The sequence below is a fragment of the Pogona vitticeps genome, chromosome 6 (assembly GCF_051106095.1).
Source record: "Pogona vitticeps strain Pit_001003342236 chromosome 6, PviZW2.1, whole genome shotgun sequence".
In the NCBI taxonomy this organism is placed as follows: Eukaryota; Metazoa; Chordata; class Lepidosauria; order Squamata; family Agamidae; genus Pogona; species Pogona vitticeps.
In genome coordinates, this window is record NC_135788.1 from 85,527,704 (window position 1) to 85,552,862 (window position 25,159).

The following is a 25,159-nucleotide window of genomic DNA, read 5'->3' on the forward strand; positions in this document are numbered from 1 at the left end:
AGGCATCGAGCTAGCCACTGTGGGTTTCTACAGCATAAAGCAGTCTCTGCAACAGGAGTGAGCAGTCTTCAAGACTTTGTTACCAACTACCTTTCCAGAGTAAACATGCAATTTAAATGAAAACAGATTATATTTGCATTTGGTCAATGTTCTCTAAAAATATTTGCTTATGTGTAGAACCGATAATCCCTTATAAGGAAATTTATGGGGAGAACACTAGCTTTTTACTGCCAGATTCTACACATATTATCCGAATAATCCTACTGTTACAGTTATAATTATAGCTGTAGTGGCGGTGGCTAAAGATCTGATAAGCAATGAGTATAAAGAGTCCAAATAGGTGCAAACCATTTCTACCTCTCAAGGGCATATCCATCCACCTTCATTTTCCTTTCAGATATAAAATGTATTTCCAAGAGCCAAAAAGGCTCCGTCTTCATAAAGGTCTCTTACTAATACAGCTTTGTCTTGCAAGCTATCTTTTCTGTGCTATCCTTTAAAAAAATGCTCATACATAAAACCATCATCCAGTGAGCTGGTTTATTGGTATTTAATTTCAAATAGTTTGAATGGTAAACAACCTTTGCATGCTATCCATGGCAAAGACTTCACCAACACAGTGACCATTACTGTTAAAGGAAGTACAGGACATACATAAGCAGTGTACCAGCACATCTTCAGCTGGGGCCAGAGACTGCAAATAGAAAATAAAGAGTCCAATCTTATCCCTGTGCATTTCCATCTGGTGCTCAGTCAGTTCCTGAGTTCTGTGCTGCTTTGGCCCGCAAAGCTTTAGCTTCAACTTCTAAATCATCCAGGAAGGTCTCTTGAGAGATGGCATGAAAACTGTACAAATCTGTGTGCAGGAAGCTTAGGAAAACAATCATGATTGTCATGCCCCACCACCAATGAACCTAGTTATTCCTAACAACTGCCATAAGAGTAATTGCAATGGCATCATATTCGTGGATAACAAACTTCTTCAGCCCTTAACTTGTTCCAGAAGGTGAAAGGAGAAAAGGTGCGTAGCTTCACCTTCTTTTCCACATCCTAAAAACATGTCAGTCTCCATGCTAAAAGATAATAACAATAATAACCTTAGAACTGCACAGCTAGAAGGGACCCTAAGTATCAACAGGTCCTGTCCCTGTAGGGAACTGAACTCCCAACATCTGTCTCTGCAACCAGATACCTAAACCACTGAACAAGAAGACAAGGAGGCTCTCAAAGACCCACTCTGGAGGTTTAGGTAGATCAGTCCCACTAGTATGAGAGTGGATGATCTGTAAGTGCCAATACTAAAGAGCAATATGGAATAGCGATGGACAACAGGACATAGATGGAACCTCAGCTTTAACAGGAAGGCCTTGGTATTCAACAAAATCATAAGATCCCAAATCACCTCTGTTTTCTTCAGTTCCAGCAACTTCATCCTCCCTCCACTGTCATGTCTGTGAAAGCTGGATTCTGTCTGGCAAATGAATTGTCTCATCAGGATCTGATCCCAATGATGCAATTCATGCATGAAATGGTGGACCTAATAACAGAAGTCTTCTTCCTTTCCAGCTGTATCAAACTATATCATAGGACGCTGAACAACTGGAAGCTCTTTCATTTTGCCTTCAGGAGAACTCATCTCTAATAGCCGCCCAGCCATTTTCAAGAGTTGTCTGGAGGAGCAAATCTGTTATAAACCATAAGTGTTGGCAACACTGCTGATGCTGAAAGCAGCATTTTTTAAAAATGATAATAACTTTTACAAATGGCAACAATAGTATGCACGGTACACTGTTAATCAAAATGTTTGTATTATAAAACTTTCATAATTCATTTTGCCATTCACTTTGAAACATTTAATTTACCTTTTTAAATAAGTCACTTTTAATAGTCATAACTTTTTATAACGAATGACAGATTTTTCAAAAACATTACTGTTAAGCCACTGTTGCAGAACAAAGATCTGAAAAGGCCAGTGGAGGGAAGTTGTAAGAGGCAAGCTAGATGCTTCTGGAAAATAAATGATCCTCTTATATACTAACAGAGTATGTATGTTTATTTATTTATCCTACCTTTCACCTAAAAAAAAGACCCAAGGCAGCTTACATCTTTTTGAAAAATTCTATATTTTAAAGCTAAAAACATTATGTTAGTCAAATATTTTAAAAGAATTAAATAAAGATATTTAAAATGTTACATAAAAGCATTATTAAAACATATTTAAGAGCAACAATACAAATGATCCTGTTATAAAATCCTGGTAAACAAAAGAAAGCCTGTCTGAAGAAAAAGGTCTTCACTTATTTGCAGGACAACAAAAATGAGGCCAGTCTGGCCTCCCATGGGAGTTCCAGAATAGCAGCATGTCCCCACCAAATGCACCTCTGAGGATGTAATAACAACAACAACAAAAAACACCACACACACACACACACACACAAAAGCTTCCCTTGATTATTTTAAGATCTGGGCAGGCTCATAAAGTAAGATGTGGTCCTTGAAATAGCTTGGACCCACTTTAGTTCTATGACCATGAACCTCTGACGTCTAAAATGTATACTAAGAGACACTAGGGTTGTACAAGCACATCTGAGATTTTTGCTTCTAAAGTCAATGGACTTTAAATCTCTTTGCAGTGCCACCCTTTGCCACTGGGGAGCAGATTTTCCTCACTGGGGACTGGGAAGCTATAGTCAAACACGGTACAGTACATTGCTTCTCTATAAATTCTCTAGGAAATTCAGAGTAGTCCAAGGCACAGTAGAATAAAGATGCCAGGAGCAACTGCAGGCCACCCAAACATTTTTTTTTTAAAAAGTGTAGAGCCCTGGTATTGGTAACAGTAGAGAAAAGGTGTACAGGGAGATGCAGAGAGAGGAAGACTGGTGGTGGTGGGGAGACCAAGAGCATCTAAATGGGGGGGGGGAACACAAGGGTAAGCTTGAGGAGTAACAGATTTCTCATGCATATGAAGCTGGATACTTCTGCTACTTAGAAACAAGTAACATTCCCATTTGCTTTGTTTTTACTCCAGAGAAAAAGCCACACTGAGGTCATTAACACTCATTTCCAAGCATGGCTCTAATCCTATACACAGTTTCCCAAAAGGAAGGCTGCCAGTCTGTCCACCTCCTTATGAGTAAGAATTGCTGAATATTGCAGTACAGCTTATTTCTGCACCATCTTGAGTAGAATCATACCAAAACCAGCCCAACCCTCTGCATATTCTGCACAAGAAGCAAGGTCTACTTACTTTAACCTAACAATCACTTTTATGAGAATAAAGTTAAAGGGTGAAGCTCTTCCTGGTGTGGAGACAAGATTAGGCCTCCTTTGGCAAAAGAAAGTCCGACTTTAGAGAGCAGATGGTATAAGTCATGAAGAAGCAGAACATTTTAAGGCTATGTTATTTATCATTACTGCATTTTTAGTGCCAGATGAGACGATTTTGTAGGATTTCCCTCCCCTCCCCTCCAGCACCGAGAAACAACTTGACTGGCTGAATATACTTAATACACTTACTATTCTGCGTCAGCGAGAGTAACAAAATGTCTCAGGCCAGCAGACCTCGACCGCCCCATTTTGCTTCAAGACAACCTGGACTACAGGTTGGAATGTGTTTTTTTGGACTACAATTCCCAGAATTCCCCTCGGAGCTGAGCTGCCCGCGGGAACCGTCGTTGTAGCGCGGAAAAGAGTTAGCTGGAAGGCGTGACACGGCGAGGCAGGCGAGCGCGCTCGAGGGGGGGGGCCGAGCGAGCGGAGGGAAAAAAAAATGAAGGCCGGGACGGTGCCTCAGAGGGGGCAAACTTGACCGTGCCTGACCCTCCGCGCCCAATTCACACACACACGCACTCTCCCATTCTTTCACCTGACAGGAAAAAAACGAACATATTTCTTTGACATCATCTCTAGCATTCCCCGAAATCCCTTCTAAAGAGAAACAGCATTAAAGCAAAAGCTCAGGTGCAGCCTGAAGGGTAAGAGAAAGGACATGACCCCCAACTTGCCCTTCTCTACCTGCCCCTCCGTCAACACGCCTCGCGGAGTTCGAGTCCCGCCTTTGCTCAGTGAGGGGAAGAAGAGCCCCCGCTTGGCAAGAAAGACCTCCTCACTTCTGGTGGACCTCGATCTCCACAAGCAAGGGCAGGCATTTGGGCCTGTCGTCTGATGACGCACTTGTCTCAATAGGGTTTTACTCCCGAGCAGAAATGGGCAGGATAATACTGGAAGGCTCCCGTTTGCCTGGGCCCCTTGGTATTCCCTTACATTCGCCCCCCCCCCCAAAAGGGCACCAAAGACTGCTCCGCATTAAATAAATACAACACCTCTGAGCATGGGCTGAATTCCATCCAGCTCCGTTCGAAACAGGGTACGCTAAAAACCCTTTCGACCGAAGCTGCTGTTAACGAATTCGCCCAGACGTTGTGCAAGGCAGTAATGGGACTGCAGGCTGGGCAGCCCGTCTCTTGCACCAGCCCACGCTCGACAAAACCAGGTCCTCGTCCCACTCACCGTAGGATAAAAGGATACACACTCCTACAACGAAAGATCCGACTAAGAGAGCTGTGATGCCTTTGCGTATTCTCAAATTCGGTCTAACTCCCTTCGGTCCGTACGATGGCACAATAGGACGCGCCAAGCGGGTTGGATCCCCTTTCCCGGAACCATACTCAAATGGCATCCCGGCCGACTTTCCTTTCTCAGCCCCTTCTGCCGACATCTTTCTGCTGCTAGGCACCAGTAAGGAAGTACCGCCCTTAGCAATGTGCTCACCTCCAGAGTGGTGCTGAGGTGGGTGTCGCCATCTTTGGTGCGGGCAAGGCGGTGGCCATCTTGAAGGAAATGCAACGTTAGGGGGCGATGATCATAGAGAACCCGCTACTTTCGCCATCTTTGGTGAGGGTGGTTGCGTAGAAAAGGAAGATTATTGTAAGCGGGCTCAAATACATGCATTTATTTATTATATAATGAATCGCGTGTTGAGTGCCATTTCTGGTGCGCGTACTCCTTAGCTTCACAACTGCAGGCCTTGGAACCACGGTTTTGAGAGGGAGGGATGTGTGGAAAAATATGGGAAACCCAGTCTGTTTTTGTGTGCGCACACATGTATATGCATAATAAATTATAAATTTGAAGTCTGTATTTAAGGTAGACTCTGTGCTAATTAAGGACGTGGTGGCGCTGTGGGCTAAACCACAGAAGCCTGTGCTGCAGGGTCAGAAGACCAAGCAGTCGTAAGACCGAATCAATGTGACAGAGTGAGCTCCCGTCGCTTGTCCCAGCTCCCGCCAACCTAGTGGTTCGGAAGCATGCAAATACGAGTAGATAAATAGGGACCACCTCGGTGGGAAGGTAACAGTGTTCCGTGTCTAAGTCGCACTGGCCATGTGACCACGGAAGATTGTCTTTGGACAAAACGCTGGCTCTATGGCTTGGAAACAGGGATGAGCACCGCCCCCTAGAGTCGAACACGACTGGACAAAAATTGTCAAGGGGAACCTTTACCTTTACCTGTGCTAATTATTTTCCTCCCTCCTAGAGGTACTGGCAGAACTCGTAGGATGGACGGTCCAGCCCAGAGGGCAGCCAGATACCAAATTTCAGAGGTCATATTTGGAGCAGTGGCTCCCGAAGTGATTGAAGATGCCTTCCTTAACATGGCCAGAGAAAATGAGAGCCGTTTGAATGAGCTCTGCAGGGAGACAGGCTGCTTTAAGGAGACAAAAATACCGGGTGAGAATTGAATTTGGCAAACGCTCTTTACTGAGAAATGACAAGACCCTTCAGCGCTGATCATTTCCTTAACTTCATATCTCTCTGTCTCTTGACCAGAGTTTGTCTTCCTTTTATCTGAAAAATGGAACCTGACTGAAGCTGCAAGATACGAAGCAATTGAATTATTTGAAAGGTATTGCTTTGCTTTCCTTGTCTGGGAAATGATGCCTTTAGAGCAGATAAGTATGAAATAGTCTGTGCCCACTCTGGAGCACAGAGTTCTGACTCCTATACTCTGAAGATGCAGGCCACAGAAATGTTAGAAAGAACAACCATCAGAACATGGCCAAACAGCCCAAAAAACCTACAACAACCATCGGATCCCGGCCATAAAAGCCTTCAAGAATACAACTGTAATACATTGCAGCTTTGTTCCTCAATCCACAGTGTATTAGCTAGTTATATCAAACACACCAAAATCCTCTCTCTGTTGTCTTTGTACAATGTTCTTTTCTATTGCTGATGGCTGACAAGACCGTGTTGGTTACCTTGTTTGCTGGCATGCACAGTCACTTCAAGACTGAGGTCTAAACTATATACTACAGATAAACAGCAAGGTAAATGGTAAAAAATCATATCAATATTGTTTCACACACAGGCTGTATCAAGAATCTTTATTGAGTAGTTCAATGTATTTCTTTTCAGGGCTTCTTTTGCTCCCTGAAACTAAGGGAGTCATGCTGTTTTCACATTAGTTACTGTAAGCAGCAAATTAAGGAAGGAACTTAGATTTTTTGGACTCCAGCTCCCAGGAATTCCCCAGACACAACTCTGGGAGATGCAGATCAGCTTTTCTTATATTAATGGTTACCTGGTTCTCCATTCAAAAGCAAGACTAACCATCCCTAGAAACAAGTGGATTTCTTACATGAGAATAGACCATAGCTCAGTGGCAGAGCACACATTTTGCATGCAGAAGACTCCACGTTCAATCCAATAGTATAATCACCTAGGCTAGGAGGGAATCCAGTTTGAAATCTTGAAGAGTGGCTACTAGTCAGATTTGACAGAACTGGACCAGATGGTTTGACTGAATGTAAAACAGCTCCATACATTCTTACGTTATCACTAGCCTTATTTTTTTCTCATCAAGCTGTTTATTCTTATGTTAGGTTCATGCTCACCTTAACTGAAGAGGTCTCAAATTGCTCCAGAGCGAAGGAGGAAGGCAGCAACCTGGATTCAGTGAAACAGCAAATTGAGGAGACATATATACTACGCCTAGTCTCATGCATCCAGCTTGCCAGCAAGCTCTCCTTCCACTACAGTGTAAGGAGACTGAAGAGTTGCTCTAAACCTGTTGCAAAACTTTTGTGCAAGCTTTGATCACTTTTATGTACCATGCCATATGCACCCATTCTGCAACCTGACAGGTGGTCTCTACACCCCCCCAGACTCTTTCTTGTCCCTTATATGTATTATTTAATATTGACATGAAACTTCTAGGAGTTTCATATCATTCCAGAGATTTGGAATTTGGTGCCAATGTGCTGATGACACCTATCTTTCCATTCCTTCTAAATTTTAGGAAACTTGTTTGATTCAAAACTAGTGTCTTGTGTTAATAATGGTCTGGATGAGGGTGACTACATTGAAACTCAATGCAGATAAGTCAGAGGTGTTCCTAGTCAGTCAAAGGCTGATCAGGGAATAAGGATTCAAGTTGTGCTGATTAGAGTTACGCTCCACCAGAAAATGCAGAGTTGCAGCTTGTGTGTAGCTTTGGATTAATCTCTGATGCTGGATGCTTAATAAGAAGCAGCAGCATCCAGGAGTGCATTTCACACCTGGACGCTGGTGTGCCAGTAGCACCAGCAGACTTGATTATGGTGGCACATGCCTTAGTTGTATCCCAGTTAGATTTCTGTAACATGCTATACCTTGGGCTGCCTATGAAGACTGTTAAAAGCTGATCCAAAGCAATATAGCCAGACTGCTGACTATGGCCAGCTTTTGGGAATGCATTGCTACAAAAGCTTCACTAGGTAACAGTCTGCCTCCAAGTACAATTCATAGTGTTGTGATTATGACCTATGAAGTCCTGCACAAGGTTTAAGCTATGTCAAATACTGCATTCTTTATACAAGCCTGCCAAGGCTTTTGAGATCTTCAAGAGATCCTTCTTTATTCCTGCTACCTTCCAAGATTCTCCATGTGAGATTGGGCCTTCTCTGTGACCATTCCCAGGCTTTGGTACTTTCTGAAGAGGGAGGCTTGGCTGGCCACATGTAGTCCTTCTTTCATCAGTAGTCAAAGAGCTTCTTATTTCGGCAATCTCTGGTTACTGATGGTCTGCTGAAGACAAGCTTTTAACAGAATGGATGTGCTAGTGTTCTTTCATTTCTTGTAGTTCTAAGGTAACATAAGGTCAATATTTTAATCAATATGACGTAAAGTGTTTTAACTGTAACACTATAGTGTGTTACATTTTAATATTTGTAGCTTACTTGGCTGACTAAGGCCCCAGCTTTGGAAGAAAGGCAGCACAGAAATAAAATAAAAAGCATAATAAATGCCAGAGGCATTCTCAGTAACAGAGGATGTTGAAATCAAATTTTCTTGTGCATTTCGGAGTAATATAGCATTGTACTGGAGATTCCAACAGAAAAAAAAAGAAATTGGAGTTATTGTATAGTGTAAAACAGTAGTGTCTTTTACAAAGTTTTTTTAATGGCTAGTACTTAAATAGCATTAGGAGATATAGAGCTGGTTTTCCTATAATGGGTAGCAAGAGAAAAAGCATTGGCTTTCTGTGCAGCTATGAAAGAATGACGGAAATCCTCTTGTGCAATTACACAATATGACTTTTAGAGAATTGCTCTAAGTTAAGAAATCATAAACATTACCTGTTACATATCGAATTGCAACAAATTGAGATTTCTTAAATTATGGAAATTCACTTCCGTATGTTACATCAGTTGCTTAACAAAGCAACAGGATTTCAGTCAAAATGTTATTTTAACAAGTGGCTTAACATCAGACCATGATAATGAGTAAAGTAATTCAGCATTTTGAGAGTAATATTTGCACATCTGTTTACACAGATTGTTAATAACAGCATGGTTTTGAAGTTTCTGAAGTCCTTGGGTTTCTCCTATACAAAAGAAGAATTGCTAGAATCAGAATTGGCTATTTTGAAGGCTTTGCACTTTCAGATAAATGTTCCTACCCCTTCTGGTTATGTTGAGATGCTCCTGGAGGTTTTAGGTAAGAACCAGGATGATTTAATGTTGGGCAAACTGGCATCATGTAAAAATAAAACATGGCACTGACACGTTTCTTCTTCTTCAAGCAGTGGGGAAACTGCATGCAGCCTTTACAGGACATTTTTATTTGAAGAGATGTACAGTGGAAATATGAGTTTGCTTGAAAGTCTCCTTATGCCCTATGGTTAGGCTTGCAATCTAGGTTATGGGCTCATTGTTTCATTAAAATGGCCATATGGCCAACCTGCATTGATCACAATATATTCAGAACTTTTATTGAGAAATAATGAGGTACTACAAGTCATTAAAGACTGACATATATGTTTAAGACTAATTATTGTTGCAACAAACTAAAATGTGGCTATTCCTGTGGAATTTATCATGAGACAGAGCCTGTTAGAGCCATTTATACCTGTGTTTTAGCCTTGATTTATGGGTTTCTTATTCTCTTCCCTTCTAAATTATTTCTCAGAGTGTGATATAATTTTGTTTTAATTTGAGAGGAAAGACTATAGAAACAGTGTAGCTCAAAGTGGAACAGCATTTCTTACAATTGGGTGGGTGAGGGGGAGAGAAAAAATGAAGGAGAAGGCATTTCAGATAATCCGGTGATCTATTATAAATTGATTGATAGGCCACTATCTCTATAGCTTAAGCTAGAGGTGGATAGATTCCATTTTCAAAGAAAAAATCTAGCTGGTCTACCTGCAGCAGCTCCTTATGTCTTTTCTTCCTCTTTCTTAGGATACAATGGCTACTTGCTTCCCACAAAACAACTTCAGGACATGTGCAAACATTTGCTGAGCTTAACATACCTCTTGCGGAGCAGCATTTATGAGACTTTACTGAAATCCTCCATTGAAAACCCATCTCCAAGTGACCTGCAGCTGTAAGTTCTGGGAAGTTACACACTTGAAATAAAAGCATGCTATAGAGGAAAGAAAAGTTCAGAAGGGAAAAGACTTCACATATTCTGTATTTCTAGACTCCAATATGTCTGTCAAAGCTGCACAAACTGAAGACCAAGAAAATCCGAGTTAGTTTTCTAGGCAATGTACCTTAACAGAGACTTACTTGTAAGCTCTGTACTAGGGAAAGACAGTCTTCTCTCAGAGCTGAGACTGTTCCATGACACTATCATGTTAGTAACAGCGTTGCATGTAGAATTCTCAAAGTAAGGCACTGCTTTATTTGAATGAAACAATTGACAGCAAGTTTGAAATCTGGTTGTTTCTAGTTTGAAAACTATCCTGTTAGTCTATCCAATTCCATTATTCTAATTAATATATAATTCTGTGACAATTACTGCTTGGGAGAAAATAGGTCGATAGGTTGAGAACATTTTGGAATTGTCTGTTTTTACATTGTACTAGCAAATGCCTTTTGAAATTTCCATGCACCAGAAATGAAGGGTAACACAGAATACCTCTTTACACCACTGGCTTCTTTATTTTCAAGTTTTCTTTGCCATCTTTCAGTCACTCAGGATGGCTTATACAATAAAAAGAATATGCAAATATGGTTCAAAGGTACAATGAGAAAACATATGGTAAATTACCCATAATTATACAAGTCTTTAGAAGGAATAGAGAAGTGATATCATGATTTCCCAAAGTATGTTTTGAATTATTTTTATACATTTGAAAACATCTCTTTAACGAGGCATGAGACGATCTGGTGTTGCAAGGCCAAACAGTACAGATAATGCTGAACTCCATATATTAGTAACAAGAGTGGTATTGCACTTCAGATCCTTTCATTAAGCAAGGATATTGTATTTTTCAGCGACATCATACCATGCTAGCAGCACAGTGAAAGTCAATTTGCATCACTTGCTAGTGGGGCTGTTGAGATTCAACCAAATAAGTGTTATGGGTATCTAGCAATCATTGCATTAGTGGTGATGACTAGTCCATTGCCCACACCACTGTCATTTCCCAACCTTTTAGAAGCAGTTCATTTTCTACTGGTACAAATTCAGACCTTCCCTGCTGGACTATTCACCCCATCCTACTTCCAAGTTTTCTGGTGTGTGTAAACATAAGAGTTACTTATTATGATCACATTAATGTTTAAGATTTTTCAGTTCATTTGTTTTAAAAAGAATATATATGTATCTCTTTTTTGTAGCACAGGAGCACTAGTGTCCATTGATACAGTTTCTGTGATTGGTTTTCTGTGGGTAAAAAGTCACCAGAGAGGTTCACTCTCCATTACCTGGGACAAAATACAATGGTGCTACTGCTAGTTCAGTCTAGTACTATGTTTTCCCAAAAATAAGACAGAGTTATATTATTTTTTTAATTAATTAATTTTCAAAAAAGCATTAGTGCTTATTTTCAGGGATTTTTTTTCATGTACAAAAATCCACATTTATTCAAATACAGTTATGTCATCTTCTGGTTGCTGCACAATGTTGGAGGGCAGGGTTTCACTTAGGGCTTATTTTTGGGATAGGACTTATATTATGAGCATCCTGAAAAGTCATACTAGGGCTTATTTTCAGGTTAGGTCTGTGGTATGGACAAGTGAGAGATCCACAGTTCTAGAACAGGGGTCTCCAACCTACAGCTCGCAGGCCACATCTAGCCCACCTTGCCTTTTTATCCAGCCTGGTGGGCAGATGTTTGGGCGTCAGTGCATGCAGGAGTGTGGGCAGGCTTTCTTGTGCGCACACACGTCTTCCTTCAGCCCTCAAAAATGTGGAGCATATATGATATGGCCCTCCCACTGAAAAATTTGGAGACCCCTGCTCTAGAACAAGAATTAGCAACTGGTGGTTCTCCAGAGTTGCATTTTATTCATTTCTGTTCTACAGACTTGGCTTTTTTGATGCCTGATGTTCCAGGTTGGAATGGGCAACTAAGGCCTGCCATTCCCCATTAGCCCTAATCAGTATAACCAGTGGTGAGAGAGAATGGAAGTTTCAATCTAACATCAGGAAAGACAGTTGCCTATTCCAATTTAGAATACAAGATTTTTAAAGGGCCAAGGTTGTAGGGTGAGCAAAGTGGAGCCCTCTAGATGTTGTTGGACAACAATTCCTAGAAGTCTTAGCCAGCATAGCTGAAAGTACAATATGATGAGTGCTGCAGCCTCAGAACATCTGGAGGACTGCATCCTGGCTGTCTCTGCTATAGAGGCTGCAGGAGAAGTGAATCTGGAATATGGGAAATAAGACTTGTTATGAGTGATTTTTTTCCTTGCTAAAATGCTTAGTTGAATTGACCCTATTCCTTGACACCTAACACATACTCATACGAAGGCATAAGCCTCACTGCAATCACTGAAACTTACGTTTGAGCAGACATATATAGGATATTACATTATTTTAACAGCATCCTTTTGATGCTGCTACAGACATTTGGGCTGTTATGAAGAGATGCCTCTGAAGCAAGTATTTAGATACTAAAACAACCCAGAGAATATGACATTAAGGGACAACATCAGTTAAACTCTATATCATATGAATTTATACTTTAAGTATACAATATGTTTATTTAGCTGTATGAATACAGAGCCAGGCCTTTTCTTACCTTATTTCAATTGACAGAGCCATGTTTGTGTCTGTAAAGGAAGATCTCATGTTACTGGCTGTCGGAGTCATTGGTGCCAGCTCTTTCTTGCTGAATCCTGAGAGCTGGAATCAGGTACGTACACTGTAGTTGAGCCCAGTGACACAGGAGGAGGAGCAGCTTGTAGGAAATCATGAAGTTGAATCCGGTATGTTTTCTCCTTGTGGGGGACTCCCTGCTTAAAGCATCCATGCTTAACCTCACCCTCTTTCTCTTTAAAGGTTGTGAAATACCTCAGTGACACCACAGGCATCAGCATGCAGAGCATTGTGGAGGCCATCTATGCAATTTTGAAGCACAGCATTGGTAATGTGGGAGACAACGACTAGAAATCTTCCCCAGTGCAGGTGGGGTCATCCAGCAGCAGGTTGCCACATTTCACATGCCTAGGGGGCTCTTAGAGATCATGGCTTCTTGGGTGCAGAAAAAGACAGCATTCCCACTCATAGTTCAAAATTTTAAATGGGTGTTTCATGGGCTACAGTTTGCATAACATAATTGTTTGGGATAGGGCTGAAAAATTTCAAGGACCTCCAACCCCTTCCTCCTGCCAGCTCTTAACGACTCAGATTTCTGCAAATGCTGTTAAAAAGCTGTGGCTGCTCCGGACAAACACGGACTGTGTGTTTTGCCGAGACATAAGATGTATTTATTTTGAAAGTCTTGTTGGAGGTGGAAGCCTAAGTACGGATTAATGAATTTCTGAGGAAGCAGTATTAAGTGCCTGTAAGTCTGTCTCTTATGAATAAAGGTACTATGTACTTCTGAAACAAGTTGTTTTTATTTTTGTATTTCTGAAGGTAACATAGTACAGTAACAGAAAGCTGTTGACTAAGTAGTGTAATTACTCTTTACCGTGCCTGAAAGCTGCCTGATAGGTCTCCTTTTGCTGACTGAAGTGAACTGACTCTTTCTGGTAGTTAAGCCACTTCTTTCTCCAGTAACAGCCCTGTGGTTTGTCCAGAAATAGTCAGCCATGGTACAGCGCATTCTGCTTGTTCTACTTGAAAATGAAATTAATATGAAGTGTTCTCTCAACTGTGGGAGTGGGAGGTTGTACAGCTCACTTCAGCCAAGTCCTGCTTTTGGCATAGATGAAGCAATCTGCAGCCATGCTGCAGAACAGGTTCGTTCTTCATTGCCACCATCATTTATTATAGAACTGGGAGGAAACCCAGGCGAGACCCCACTTCAGGTTTGTCAGCATGAACTTGAGTGCTTTTGTCCACTGCTCCTCTGAGTTAAACTGAGTCTTAATGGAGTAAGATCCACCACTTCCGCCTGTGTCTTCAATCTTGCCCTTTTCCACATCCATTCTGTGTTGGAGAAATAGAGATATAGTCAAGTTCTCAAGCAGAAACATCTGGTAAATCATTTTGGGACATTCCCCTACTTTGTAACTCCCTGTTTATTAACTGTAACAGGTATTGTACAAAAGCCGCCACTGAGGCAATGACCCTATTCTCCCCATTTCAGACATAGAATTTATTACCTTTCTTTTCATGCTTTAGAAGTCGTCAAAAAGAGTCTTAATGGGAAGGTAAATAGGATAATGCACCAGGACCCCTATTCTTTCTCCAAGAACACTGAATTTTAAAGAAGTGATGCCATTACTTTAATAAGTATTAATGATGACATATAAGCCGTAAACAGTTTAGGGCCTAAATATCTGGCGGAACGCCTTCTCCCACCTAGATCTACCCATATCACTCGGCAGGAGAGGTGGCTGAGGGGCCTAACACTGAGGGAGGCCTGAAAAGAAAGAACAAGAAAGTGGGCCTTCTTGGCAGTGGTCCCTTGGCTCTGGAACAATCTCACCCCAGAATGTCTGGCTCCCTTGCTGGGCGTTTTTAAGAGCCAACTTAAAACCTGGCTTTTCAGACAGGCATTCCCTCCTTTCAATACCTAACTTATTTCACCATCCAGTGTATTGATATTGTTGTTTTATTTTAATATTGTTGTTAGCCACCCAGAGTAGACATTGGTCTAAATGGGCGGGATATAAATTAAATAAATAAAAAATACCATGGCCTGACAGACAACATTTTTAATGGTGTTGCAGGAAATATGTCTGCAGAAGCACAGTGTTTGGGGTTCAAGGATGAACAAGAAATGCAGATGGGAGTACTTCAGCAACTACTGCTTTTAGCAGTATAGTATTTCAGTGGTAGAAGAAACTTGGTTGACCAAACCTTTTTCTTCACCACAGGAACCCAGCATCATAGGCTGAGGAGCCCATATAACTGAACAGTAATCATAAGTAGAAGAGTGATGAAAGACAGAAATTCCTTTCAATGGAGATAATTTTTTACTTTCTCTATTATCACCAGACGGATTCAGTCACACTGGGGGGAGGGGGATGCAAACTTACTAGCCTAAAGAAACCTCAAGACCCTGTAAAAGCTCAGAAATCTTGTGAACATAAGGAGTGCCCAGAAAAGTAAGAAAATGTTCTATGTGGCACAAGCACAAGAAAACATAGGCCCATATTCCTCTGCAGAAAACACAGTATTGTTAAGCATTCTGTCAGAATCCATACAAATTAACCATCTATTCCACCACTGTTTCCAAAAGCATAGCTTTAGGGCAACCTCCAAGCTTACTATTTCTAAACATGGTCAAAAACAGACAGATGGACATTTGTAATCTACCTGTTTAAAACCATAGGACAAAGGCCAACAACAAACCAACCAAGTCTGTGACATCTTTTACTTGTGCCCAACATTCTCTTAGGCATCCTTCAGTCTCGAGACTACGGTAACATGCTCTGTATCGAGGACTTGGAACAGCGTCTAGTGTGGCTGAAAAGGCCAATTCGAGCGTGACAATCCCTTCCACACTGAAGACAAATACAATCTGTCTCCTGTTCAGCTCCCTAATTTTGCTGCTTCCGGGACTGCCTCTTTGCCTCGGCATACTGGACAAGGGTCTCTTCAAATTGGACTTTGGTCTTTGCTCTCAGTCTAGAGAGATTAAAGAGCTTTCCATCTGATCTAGTCCGGAGATAGACACCTCCTGTTGCAGTTCCAAAGGTGTGCTTCAGTATTTTAAAAAGGCTATCCCTACTAACCAGATCAAAGGCCTTTGTGAGATCTATGAAGGCCACAAAGAATGGCTGTTGTTGTTCCCTACATTTCTCCTGCAACTGTCTGAGGGTGAACACCATGTCAGTGGTGGATCTCTTAGCTCGGAATCCACACTGTGATGCTGGATAGACTCGGTCTGCATTTACCCCAAATCTTTCTGGAGTCAGTTTGACCAAGCAGCTATACTTGAGGGACAGGAATATCACTTCCTTTATATTTACTTTCCGATGCTAATGATTTTACCTGTAAGGCAAACAAAAGCGTGTCTCGCCTTTTTCTACTTCCTCTTTGAATTGCTGCACACAATCCAGGAATGCCACCATGGCATGGTCAAACTTGTTATCCCAAAAGAATCGCAAACCTCCTGAACAGTAAAGGGGCAGCTCCTTGAAGACACAAAGACATTAAAAATGAAGAACTGCTCTACACCTCCCCAAGACATTTGTGTTTTCAGGGGATCAAAACAACCACATTCAGTTACATAACATAGATGTCAAGGGTTTAAGTCAGCCTTACAATTCTGTTCCTACTGTCCTCAAACTGAAGCGTGATGCAGGAAGAACAAACCAGAGGAATACGGGGAATGAGTCGTATCCAAGGAGGTTTTTTTTGACATGTTCCATCTTACATAATGCAATTTTGGAGAAAAATATTCTGTGGCAAAGGACATCTTTCATGTTCTAAAATGAGGACAAACCGTGCAGCCCACTCTCAGAGGAAAAACATAGTGAATTTAGAAAAACAGGATTTTGAAGTCATTCCAGTTTCTGTTCAGCAATTTTCATCTTAGACTTAAACAGACTATATATTGAAGTAAGTTTCAGAAGCTTTACCAAAATTATACTTTATTTTGAGGAATAAGGAGCAAAAGACCTATATGTGCTCTCTGTTATCCCAAGCTGCATCAAGCTGCATGAACAACTAGAGGCACAGGTGTGACATCAGAGGCTGAATCACTGAGAACACTGGCTAGAGTGCCTTTCCAAAACATACTCTGGCCACTAAACTCTGTGGTTTGGGCCTCCAAGTGCATGTGCACACCTACTTGCAGCCTGCTGGTACCAGCTCTCTCTGTCTCTGCTGTTCTCCTTATCATTCTTACCCTGCCATAAGGTAAGAAAGAGACACATGATGAAACATTAAAATCCTGTTCACAGTAGAGGTTGAAAGGACACAGAATAGCCATGGCCCAGAGAATGGGAGAAGAGTGAGGAAAAGCTCCCGGCACATTGGCTGGATGATAAACATATGTGTGGATGGATGAAGAAGGGGGAAAGAGTGGGCTGATGGTGACCTTAAGATCATCACCAGTCTGTACCCAGTTTGAGATGATTTTTTGTCTGTATATAAATAAGACCTACAAGATCGAGTTCCCGCCCTGCACATGCACCTGCCTCTTGAAATAATGCAATCCTCTCCAGAAAAAAAACTAATTTTTTTCAGCCATGTGCTAAGGATGCACAGGGAGGCAGAAAAGCACAAACTCAGTTTTCCTGAAGATTCCCCATATTAAAATCATTAAAAGAGCACATTTCCTTCTTCATAAAATGCCTGTTCTCCTCCAATTCCACTCCAAATGCCACCAGCAAATTTTCTGGATGCCTTCCTCCGCCTCTGATGAGCTTATCCTCTGCCTTAAATTGACAAGACCATATAGACATCCACAACCCCTCCTACATATGTTGAAGGTGGGAATTCTTCAAAACTTGAAACCAAGGAAATCAAATTTCTTACCTTAGATTTATCTGTGAGAGACTCTAAATAAGAATGATTTCCATATGGAATTAGACGGTACCTACAAGAAACAGGGCAAGCTGGCTTTAGAATCAGTTTACTGAAAAATGAAAGTATAATTGTTTTGAACAAATCCATAAGAAATTCATTAGTCCTGCTTTTTCCACTGTCAAATGGTTGATGATTAAGGGGACAAACGTCTTGTATTTTTAGTCCTACCTTTGAAAGGTCAGACCCATTTTGTTAGCAAGGGCATGGAGGAGTAGCACGGTCTGCCCCCAAGCTGCGTTGATCTCATTCCACTCTACAGGGACACTGGGCAGACGTCCCAGACGAAAGTTGTTTATTGTCCCAAACTGTCCACTATGCCTGTGCAAACCAGAGATGTATATCAATTAGCTCTTAGCAAGACTGCACAAGGCTCTTTCCCAAGTATACTTTTAAATTAACACATACAGCTATTTAGAAATCATTTTTTAAAAAATAAATTATCTAAAGCTTTCATGAACAGTGGCTAAAATCCTATTACTTAGTGTAGTAAATCACACTAGGGTAGGCTCATTGAATCAATGGGGATTTAGTGAGTCACACTACAGTAAAGTTGCTGTTAGAGTAGGCCCATTTGAATTAATGGAATTTACAAAGGAGTTGACTCACTGATTTAATGGACCTGCACAAGCATGATTTACTTATACTAAATGGGATTCTGGCTGATCAGTCCTAACCACTGAATGCCTGCAAAATTGTGACCCTTATCTTTTTTTCTACAAACTATGCTGCTTCCAGCACAGTGTCAGTGCTACTGCTTTTTGCTTCATCAATAGTAAGACAAAGCTCAAGGGGTTCTGGGGAAGAGCCATAATTGGCTTACTATCCAATTGTTATCAATAACCTTTTGCATTAATTGCATATCATACTTGGCAGCATAAAAGAAGGATGAGTCTCAAAGGGCTTATAGCATTTGCTCAGTAAACTGATGTTCCCAAAGAATTCTGTTATTGAGCAGAAAAATGTGTCTCCATAATCAGGCTTAGAAAGGACAGGTTACTTACCTATACTGTAACTAGTTCTCCAAGTGATCATCTGTGAATTCAACTTTTTAGGCTCTAGAATGTTCTAAGGTCTCTGCGCAGGCACAGAGGAAAGCCAAATGTGTGATTGACAGTGACCACAAAGAAGACCCATATATTACAAGTAACAATCTTACCCATAATACATTGCTCTTATAGCAAGTGGTAGCATTGTAACTTTCAAAACACAATGTAACGACTGATAACATATTTTTAGCATAGTGAGTGGCATAACTCACTGTTCCCAAAACATTACATTTTGTGGTCATTTGAATGGATTTCGGGACATTTTTTGTATTTAAGAACTCTTTTAATGAAGACAATTGAAAAGGATGGTATTGCTTTTCTGCAACACATGACAAATCACATTCACACCATTACGTTTAAAAAAGGTAATGGCAATCGATTAAAAAGCCAGGTTCCTATGTTTGCTCCATAAATATAAATAAAGCCATGACTTGACTTGACAAGGGATGCGAGTACAGGAGATAAAATTCCAGGGATGGATGAGCTATGGAAGAAGATACTGTATCTAGAAAGAGAGCCCTTTCAAACCACCTTCATTCACTATGAAGCCATTTCTTGGCAGCAGCTACTCAGAAGGCCCTATGTGCAAATTTTTGGCTATGTGAAGTTTGCATTTACAAGAACAAAGCCAAGTACCTGCAAGGACCCATTTCCATTCTAATGCTGACCTTATACCTTACAGCATTCCTCAGTTCTAGAGGCAAAATCCCATTGCATCTTCTATCCCAACCACCACCACGCGGCCACCATCTATGCCTTACCATATATGGAAGGTAGCATTAAAAACATTGGTTTTCTTCAACTTGTCCAGTTGCATTTGGGCATAGCGCATTTGGTTATCCACACTTTTCAGTTCATCATCCAATTCCAATTGTTGCCTCTTGAATTCACTATATTCTTTTTGGTACCTCCAGGGAGCATTAAGGAGAGATTACACATCTGTGACACAGGACACCTTTCCTCTGCAGCAGGTAGTACAAAATGAATTGGAACTGCCGCCTAGAGTGGTCGTATAGACCAGATGGGCGGGATACAAATCAAATAAATAAATTAAATAAATAAATAAACTAGGACACTGCTATATAGATTGGTACATAAAAATATCCTTGCTCAGGTGAGAGGAAAGCTCACATTTGATAAAGTTAGAATGAGAAAGAGGCCAGTACTTTAAGGACTGAATGGTAGCAAGGGTCTTGGTATGAACAAAATTCTGGATATAGCCCAAAAGAGAGACAGACAGACAATAATAACAGATAGTGCTCACTTAGCTGAAAACCACAGACTGCTTTTATCTAGTTTCCAAGGTGATCCAAATATATCATTTACACAGACCTTACCATCAAGGCCTAAAAAGAATGAGAATCACTTAACAGGGAGAATATTAAAGCTAATGTGAAATGCAAGAGAATCAGTATAAGATCTTAAAAAAAAGACATAAGAAAAAAAGAAACAGAACAAAGACACAGTGAGAAATAGATGTGGAGGCCATGTAGAAATGTAAGAAGAGGGAAAGATGCAGCAGTCATAAAGAGGAAAGAAGGTGCAAGGAGGCACTTGTGAGGCCATGGTCAAAATAGGTTAAGATAACACAAAGTTTTCAACAACAAATTGTGACAGGTCCTGGAGAAGCTACCAGTTGCAAGACCTGGCAAGAACATAGCACTTACTCTACTTCATCCCGATCCAGCCTCTCCGCCTCAGCCCTGACCTTCTCAAAATCTTCAGCCATCACCCTGCGCTTCTGCTCCACTTCCTCCAGCTCCTCAATCAGTCTCTCCTCCTCAAAAGCAAATTCCTTGAGCTCCAGTTGCAGTTTTTCTGTGTCATCTTCATTCATCTGTTCCAGGATTTCCAGGCATCTCCTGAAGAGAACATCCACAGCACAATAATCTAGGGAAGGTCAAGGATTTATGCAGAAAACTGTTACCTTACCATCTCATCCCAGTGTCTGTGCTGAAATCCAAGCTGCATTGCAGTGTACATGTAGTTTGATATGTATCTTTATAATTATCTTTAAGTGCTAGAAATTTGTTTTCACGTTAAAGGAGAAGCTGATATTTGTACATTGTGACTCAGTTTTGCTAAGATGCACACACTGCATTCAACAGAAATAACTTTGGGGAATATAAGCAATATTTTCTGCTACATTCTTGAACTCTATTCTTACTCACTTGTAATTCTGACACTCATTCTCAGTGATATTGAGCTGTGTGTCCAACTGGTCCAGAAGAGTGTCAGTACATTCCTCACATAGAGGATGATCCACATCTGTCTGGCCAGACATGATGTCAAACAAATCACCTGTAACCTGAAGGGAGATGATTTTTAGTACAGAAAATGAAAAAAAAAACTTGCATAGGAGCCTACCTGACAAACCAAGCTTCAACCAGGTTTTCTGGGTGTTGCACCATTAAAACAGCATAAAAGATTCAAAGTAGCTGAACTCTGTATTTCTAAATACTCAAACTGCACCACTGTCTGAAAGATGTGCATGGCACTGAAAAACATGGAACAACCCACCTTGAGTCTTCTGCTGAGGTTTTCCATTGTGCCCCCATCAGAGGCCTCTCCAATAAGAGTGAAGCTGTTGGCACTTTCTGTTGACATCATCCTGAAAAACAGCATGATTATGTTGCAAAAACTCAGAGATACATGGTTAGTTCAATTCATTCTCTACCTTACCTATTTATTACCCATTATGCTAAAATAATGTACAGTTCACTTTAAGTCCTAAATAAGGTCTTGCTTCCATATCCAAGACAGGAAACAAGAGAAAAAATGTGGGGGTTTTCCCCTTAAAAACAAAAGTTAGTAAGCAATGATAGAAGTCACAGTACATAGAAGACATTCCTCAAAAGACATCGAGAGTTAACAAAGAGATTAATCACACAATGTGGGCCATGAACAAGAACTAATTAAAACAAGTGAGCAAATGTATACCATCCACATAATAAGAGAAAAGTCCACTTGGGTTTGCTGAGCATTAAACACATAACACACTCCAGTTGGGAGACTTAATATGCAACTATGAAGTGTGTCTGCAAATGAAAACACAGATTGTGGTGATTTAAAATATTCAGTTAATCTTTAGATCTGTCCCTCCCAAATAATTCCTTGAGTTCATTCCAAGAATCATTTAGCATACTGTTTTGCCTTCTCCTTCAGTGTGTGTCTTTATGCAACTTATCTGGAGCCACTGCTCTATAATGAAACTTTCCAATATATTTATTCTCATCTTGTGGAAAACACTTGCTGCTTGGTACTGTGTGAATTCATTCTCTGCCAGCACTTACCAAAGAATATTTCTAGCTGACAGCAATGAGAGATCAAACCCTTAAGGGCTCAGCCATAACCAAATGAAATTCCAGAATTGCTTTTCAATATACCACATTGATACTAAAGGTATGAACATATACTAGAATGTATAACGAGCCAGCTGAAAATGCTGGGCTGTACTGTAGAGTATGAATTTTTTAAAGAAAGGGAAGAGAAAGAGAGGAGACTTAAAAAGCACTTCCCTTTTTACCAGTGATAAAAATTCAGGCTTCTCTCACCACCTTTCCCTTTAGATCAGAGACAGGCAATGTGTGGCCCTCCAGATAATGCTGAATTCAAACTCCCATCATCCTTCTCTACTGGCTAGATGTACCCTCTTAAAGGACACATGCCCTCCATTCTTGCAGTACTGTTCTACTTTGCTGTTGGGTGTACACATATATATGGGACATGGACAAAATATCAGACATGCTATTGTACAGTAGCAAAATTTGCAACCCTGGAAATTGACATTTAATGCAAATACAAAAGTCAAGGTGCACAAATTCTGGTCAATACCTGGCTGGAGGAATGAATCTTCGTGACACACCATCCTGGCGGTTTTCAACAAACACTTCCTGAGAAAGAAATTCAGTATCAGTGTTTTCTTACATATCCTCAACAAGAGATAACATCATCCAGTCAGATTTGCTTACTAGAGATTTAGTCAATGTGCCCTTACCACGGCCTTGGAAACACATTTAAAATCATTATAGATACATACATAAAATGAACCAGCCCTCTTAACATGTGGTTTTGCACTATACAATGATTTAAACTGTAAAGCTGATTTAGCTCTCCTCTAGGAATCAAACCATAATTCTTTACCTCTGTCAAAGTGGTCTCCTCCTCTGGTGCATCCCCCAGTTTTGCTGGAGTAGTAGTAAGTAGAGGAGCTAAACAAAAAAAAAATTACTAAATGTAAACTCAATGAAATCTTAACAAATATTAATGGTTTCTGAATAGGATGCGAGTTGTGGTAGCTCAGAAAAAAATACAAGGACTCCCTATACATGCACAAACGTACTCTCTTTTTGAATTATTATATGTATATTCCTATGGACACCATCTCCAAGCAAATTCTGTTGGCAGCTTCCGTAACAATCATAACAACTTTTGGGAGTCTTCTCCCAAAAGGCATTTGCTTCCACTATAAAAGTTGCACCCCACCTGGTCTTTCCTGTTTTTACCTGTCAACTCTTGGATAGTCACTTTGTCCAGGACCTTGAAAGATGTGTCGAGTTTAAGAGGTTGGCTGCAGCGTTGGCAAACAAAGCTGACCTGCATAGTGCAGGCAGGTGACTTTGTGACATCCATCTGTGATGGGGATGAGAAAAGACAACAATCTGATAATCTGTGTGCTCCTTCTAGCACTTTAGACTGACGAGCTCTTCAAATGGTTGCCAGACTGAAATGCCTATCTTTCTTTACCCTTGCCTAAACTACTGTACCTAGGGCTCAGGAGAGTTGCGATCCACCAATATCTGGAGTACCAAATATGCTCCATTCTTGCTCTAGCTGAATACTGTTATAAATGAATAGTGTATGGTTTAGTACTGACATTTCAGCTGGCAGTTCTGATTAAAAGTGAAACCCTTTAAAAAGGGAAATATCACCTCAGCAAACTACTTCTTGAAACACTGGGGAGGGATGATTAAATTATAAAAACAAAATTATACCTCAACAGAAAAAAGAAAAGAACCAAATCAAGCAGGTAACAATCCTATCAGAAATTTTAAATGAATGTTTGGAAATAAGGTCTACTAAGTTCAAACAACACTTAGTTCAACACAAGCTATAAACAAAAACACAACTATAGCTGCTAGTTTTTCTTCTTTTTCCTACTATGGGTGGTCAGGCTGCATCAGCCAGAGCTCAAGGGTAACCCCAGGGAACTCCCCAGCATGGTGCCTGTGTCTTCTTCACACCATAAGCATGCAGCCATGAATGTATACCTACGGAGGCCCGTCTGCCTCCGTGTCTTTCACCTAACTTACAGGTCATGGACGAAAGTCAGGTCCACTATAACGAGATCCAAACAAGTCCCATTTAATTTTCTAGACCAGGCACTGCTCCTGGAGGCAGTACCGCGAAAGATGCTCACTTCTTGCAGCGACACAAGAGGGCTGGGCGGGAGATATGCTCAGCTCCGTCTCTGTTCCCTGGAGACCCTTCTACTTTTCTCGTACAGAGCCCGCCCGCCCCAATTCCCTCGCTCACAACAAGGCTTCGGAGGCGCTTTCTCTTCCGGGGAAATCACAGGGTCTGACGTCACCCACAGGGGGCAAGGCAAAGACAGGCCCCGCCCTTGTCGTTGCCGAGGCAACCGCGAGGCCTCTGTCTCCTCAGCCTCTCCTTCTGAAGGAGCCCAAGCCTGCTTGCAGATCCATGTATCATGAAAGAAGTAGCGCCAGAATGTAGAGTAGCTGCATTACGAGGCCCTGCTTCAGGAGATTTTCATTCCGTGGGGCGACCAATCATGCACGCCATTACACCTCCGCTTTGAAAGCATACCTAGAAACAATTCTCGTTGATCTTCAATATCCTGTACTTCTGTATCTCCCTATCCTTAAACTATATGCGTTTGACACCGAGCTCATGTTTGTGATGCTTAGGAAAAATCCCGTCAGACCTTCACTTCTCAAACAGGGAAGAGCCCGAACAACCGTGATGTCCTCATCTGGACATAAATCTCATCAGCAACAGAGGCTACTCCTTTTGAAATATCACAGATCCAGCCGTTCCCTGACCACAAGTGGCGGGGGGCCTGACACTGTAATTCCCTGCACCCTTTAGGGGAAATAGACACGAAAGGGATACCGCTAGGGCAGTTTGCCTCCAAAGTACTGTAAGTGCACGCAAGCTATCATCTTTCATTTTATTGGGGAAACACAACGACCTTATGACACAGGTCCTTTAAAACTTCCTCTCTGTTTGCGGAGCATAATTAAACTTGGATAGTTACTTTTATCTCATCGATTAAAAAAGTATGTGTAATTCTGGTAAGTCTTTTTCATGATAATAAATATGGTCACCGTTTTATTATTGGTAGGGCAGTCATTTCTAACGCTGCAGCGCACACACCAATATGTGACAAGCATAAACAAAAAGGAAGAAAACGAAAAGGTTGTGGCACCTGAAAGACTGTGATATTTTAATGTGAGCTTTCGTGGATAAGTCCATTTCTTCAGACACTCCTTTTGTCTTCTTTATTTTTTATTTTTATTTATTTATTCATTTATTTTTTGCTTTTGTTTTTCCGGCATCCTCTCATAGACTACCACCACTGCTATCTCGCTGAAACATTTACAGATATCCACCGCCCCTTCCCAACCCCAAATCTCCGTTCCATTAATTGCAAACACCCAGTG

General features: G+C 41.1%; 3 protein-coding genes and 1 long non-coding RNA gene across 9 annotated transcripts in view; 2 read left to right on the forward strand and 2 right to left on the reverse strand.

The window, feature by feature from the left end:
- The window catches only part of WNK4 (WNK lysine deficient protein kinase 4), a 57,304-nt gene extending 55,572 nt beyond the window's left edge, over nt 1-1,732 (forward strand). For both annotated transcript variants that reach the window (XM_078377752.1, XM_078377753.1), the window contains exon 20: nt 1,567-1,732. In XM_078377752.1, the coding sequence (XP_078233878.1) occupies nt 1,567-1,587 (21 nt within the window). In that variant the 3' untranslated portion in view covers nt 1,588-1,732. The remainder of the gene's footprint in view (nt 1-1,566) is intronic.
- LOC110080260 (uncharacterized) lies at nt 527-4,689 on the reverse strand. The gene is made up of 2 exons (XR_002300754.3): nt 4,531-4,689; nt 527-856 (listed from the first exon to the last, which is right to left on the reverse strand). It is a non-coding gene; the product is annotated as an uncharacterized LOC110080260 (long non-coding RNA).
- Nucleotides 4,690-4,814: 125 nt separating this feature from the next.
- CNTD1 (cyclin N-terminal domain containing 1) lies at nt 4,815-13,329 on the forward strand. Of its 2 annotated transcripts, none has more exons than XM_020796024.3 (8): nt 4,815-4,896; nt 5,540-5,733; nt 5,833-5,908; nt 6,888-7,044; nt 8,820-8,982; nt 9,726-9,870; nt 12,535-12,631; nt 12,778-13,329. In XM_020796024.3, exons 2-8 carry the CDS (start codon nt 5,562-5,564, stop codon nt 12,883-12,885), a joined length of 918 nt encoding a protein of 305 aa, XP_020651683.2. In that variant the 5' UTR covers nt 4,815-4,896; nt 5,540-5,561; the 3' UTR covers nt 12,886-13,329. The 2 variants fall into 2 exon arrangements, with proteins under 2 accessions (XP_020651683.2, XP_078233880.1); XM_078377754.1 differs by having other exon boundaries at nt 4,831-4,929.
- Nucleotides 10,405-25,064, reverse strand: BECN1 (beclin 1). Of its 4 annotated transcripts, none has more exons than XM_020796017.3 (12): nt 24,925-25,064; nt 22,979-23,105; nt 22,617-22,684; nt 22,308-22,366; nt 20,994-21,084; nt 20,645-20,781; nt 20,141-20,335; nt 19,235-19,381; nt 17,596-17,745; nt 17,377-17,437; nt 15,886-16,028; nt 10,405-13,872 (listed from the first exon to the last, which is right to left on the reverse strand). In XM_020796017.3, exons 2-12 carry the CDS (start codon nt 23,103-23,105, stop codon nt 13,704-13,706), a joined length of 1,347 nt encoding a protein of 448 aa, XP_020651676.3. In that variant the 5' UTR covers nt 24,925-25,064; the 3' UTR covers nt 10,405-13,703. The 4 variants fall into 4 exon arrangements, with proteins under 4 accessions (XP_020651676.3, XP_020651677.3, XP_020651675.3 ...); XM_020796018.3 differs by lacking the exon at nt 24,925-25,064 and adding an exon at nt 24,009-24,082; XM_020796016.3 differs by lacking the exon at nt 24,925-25,064 and adding an exon at nt 23,893-24,076.
- Between the last annotated feature and the right edge of the window lie 95 nt (nt 25,065-25,159).

Coding starts and splice junctions, on each gene's coding strand:
- BECN1 (XM_020796017.3), bottom strand. CDS start 23,105: ATGGATGTCACAAAGTCACCTGCCTGCACTATGCAGGTCAGCTTTGTT. Junction 17,746..19,234: donor AATGCTACCTTCCATATATG/GTAAGGCATAGA, acceptor TGGTTTGCACAG/GCATAGTGGACAGTTTGGGA. Junction 16,029..17,376: donor CTCTCACAGATAAATCTAAG/GTAAGAAATTTG, acceptor TGTGTCTTCAAG/GAGCTGCCCCTTTACTGTTC.
- CNTD1 (XM_020796024.3), top strand. CDS start 5,562: ATGGACGGTCCAGCCCAGAGGGCAGCCAGATACCAAATTTCAGAGGTC. Junction 5,734..5,832: donor TAAGGAGACAAAAATACCGG/GTGAGAATTGAA, acceptor TCTCTTGACCAG/AGTTTGTCTTCCTTTTATCT. Junction 9,871..12,534: donor TCTCCAAGTGACCTGCAGCT/GTAAGTTCTGGG, acceptor TTCAATTGACAG/AGCCATGTTTGTGTCTGTAA.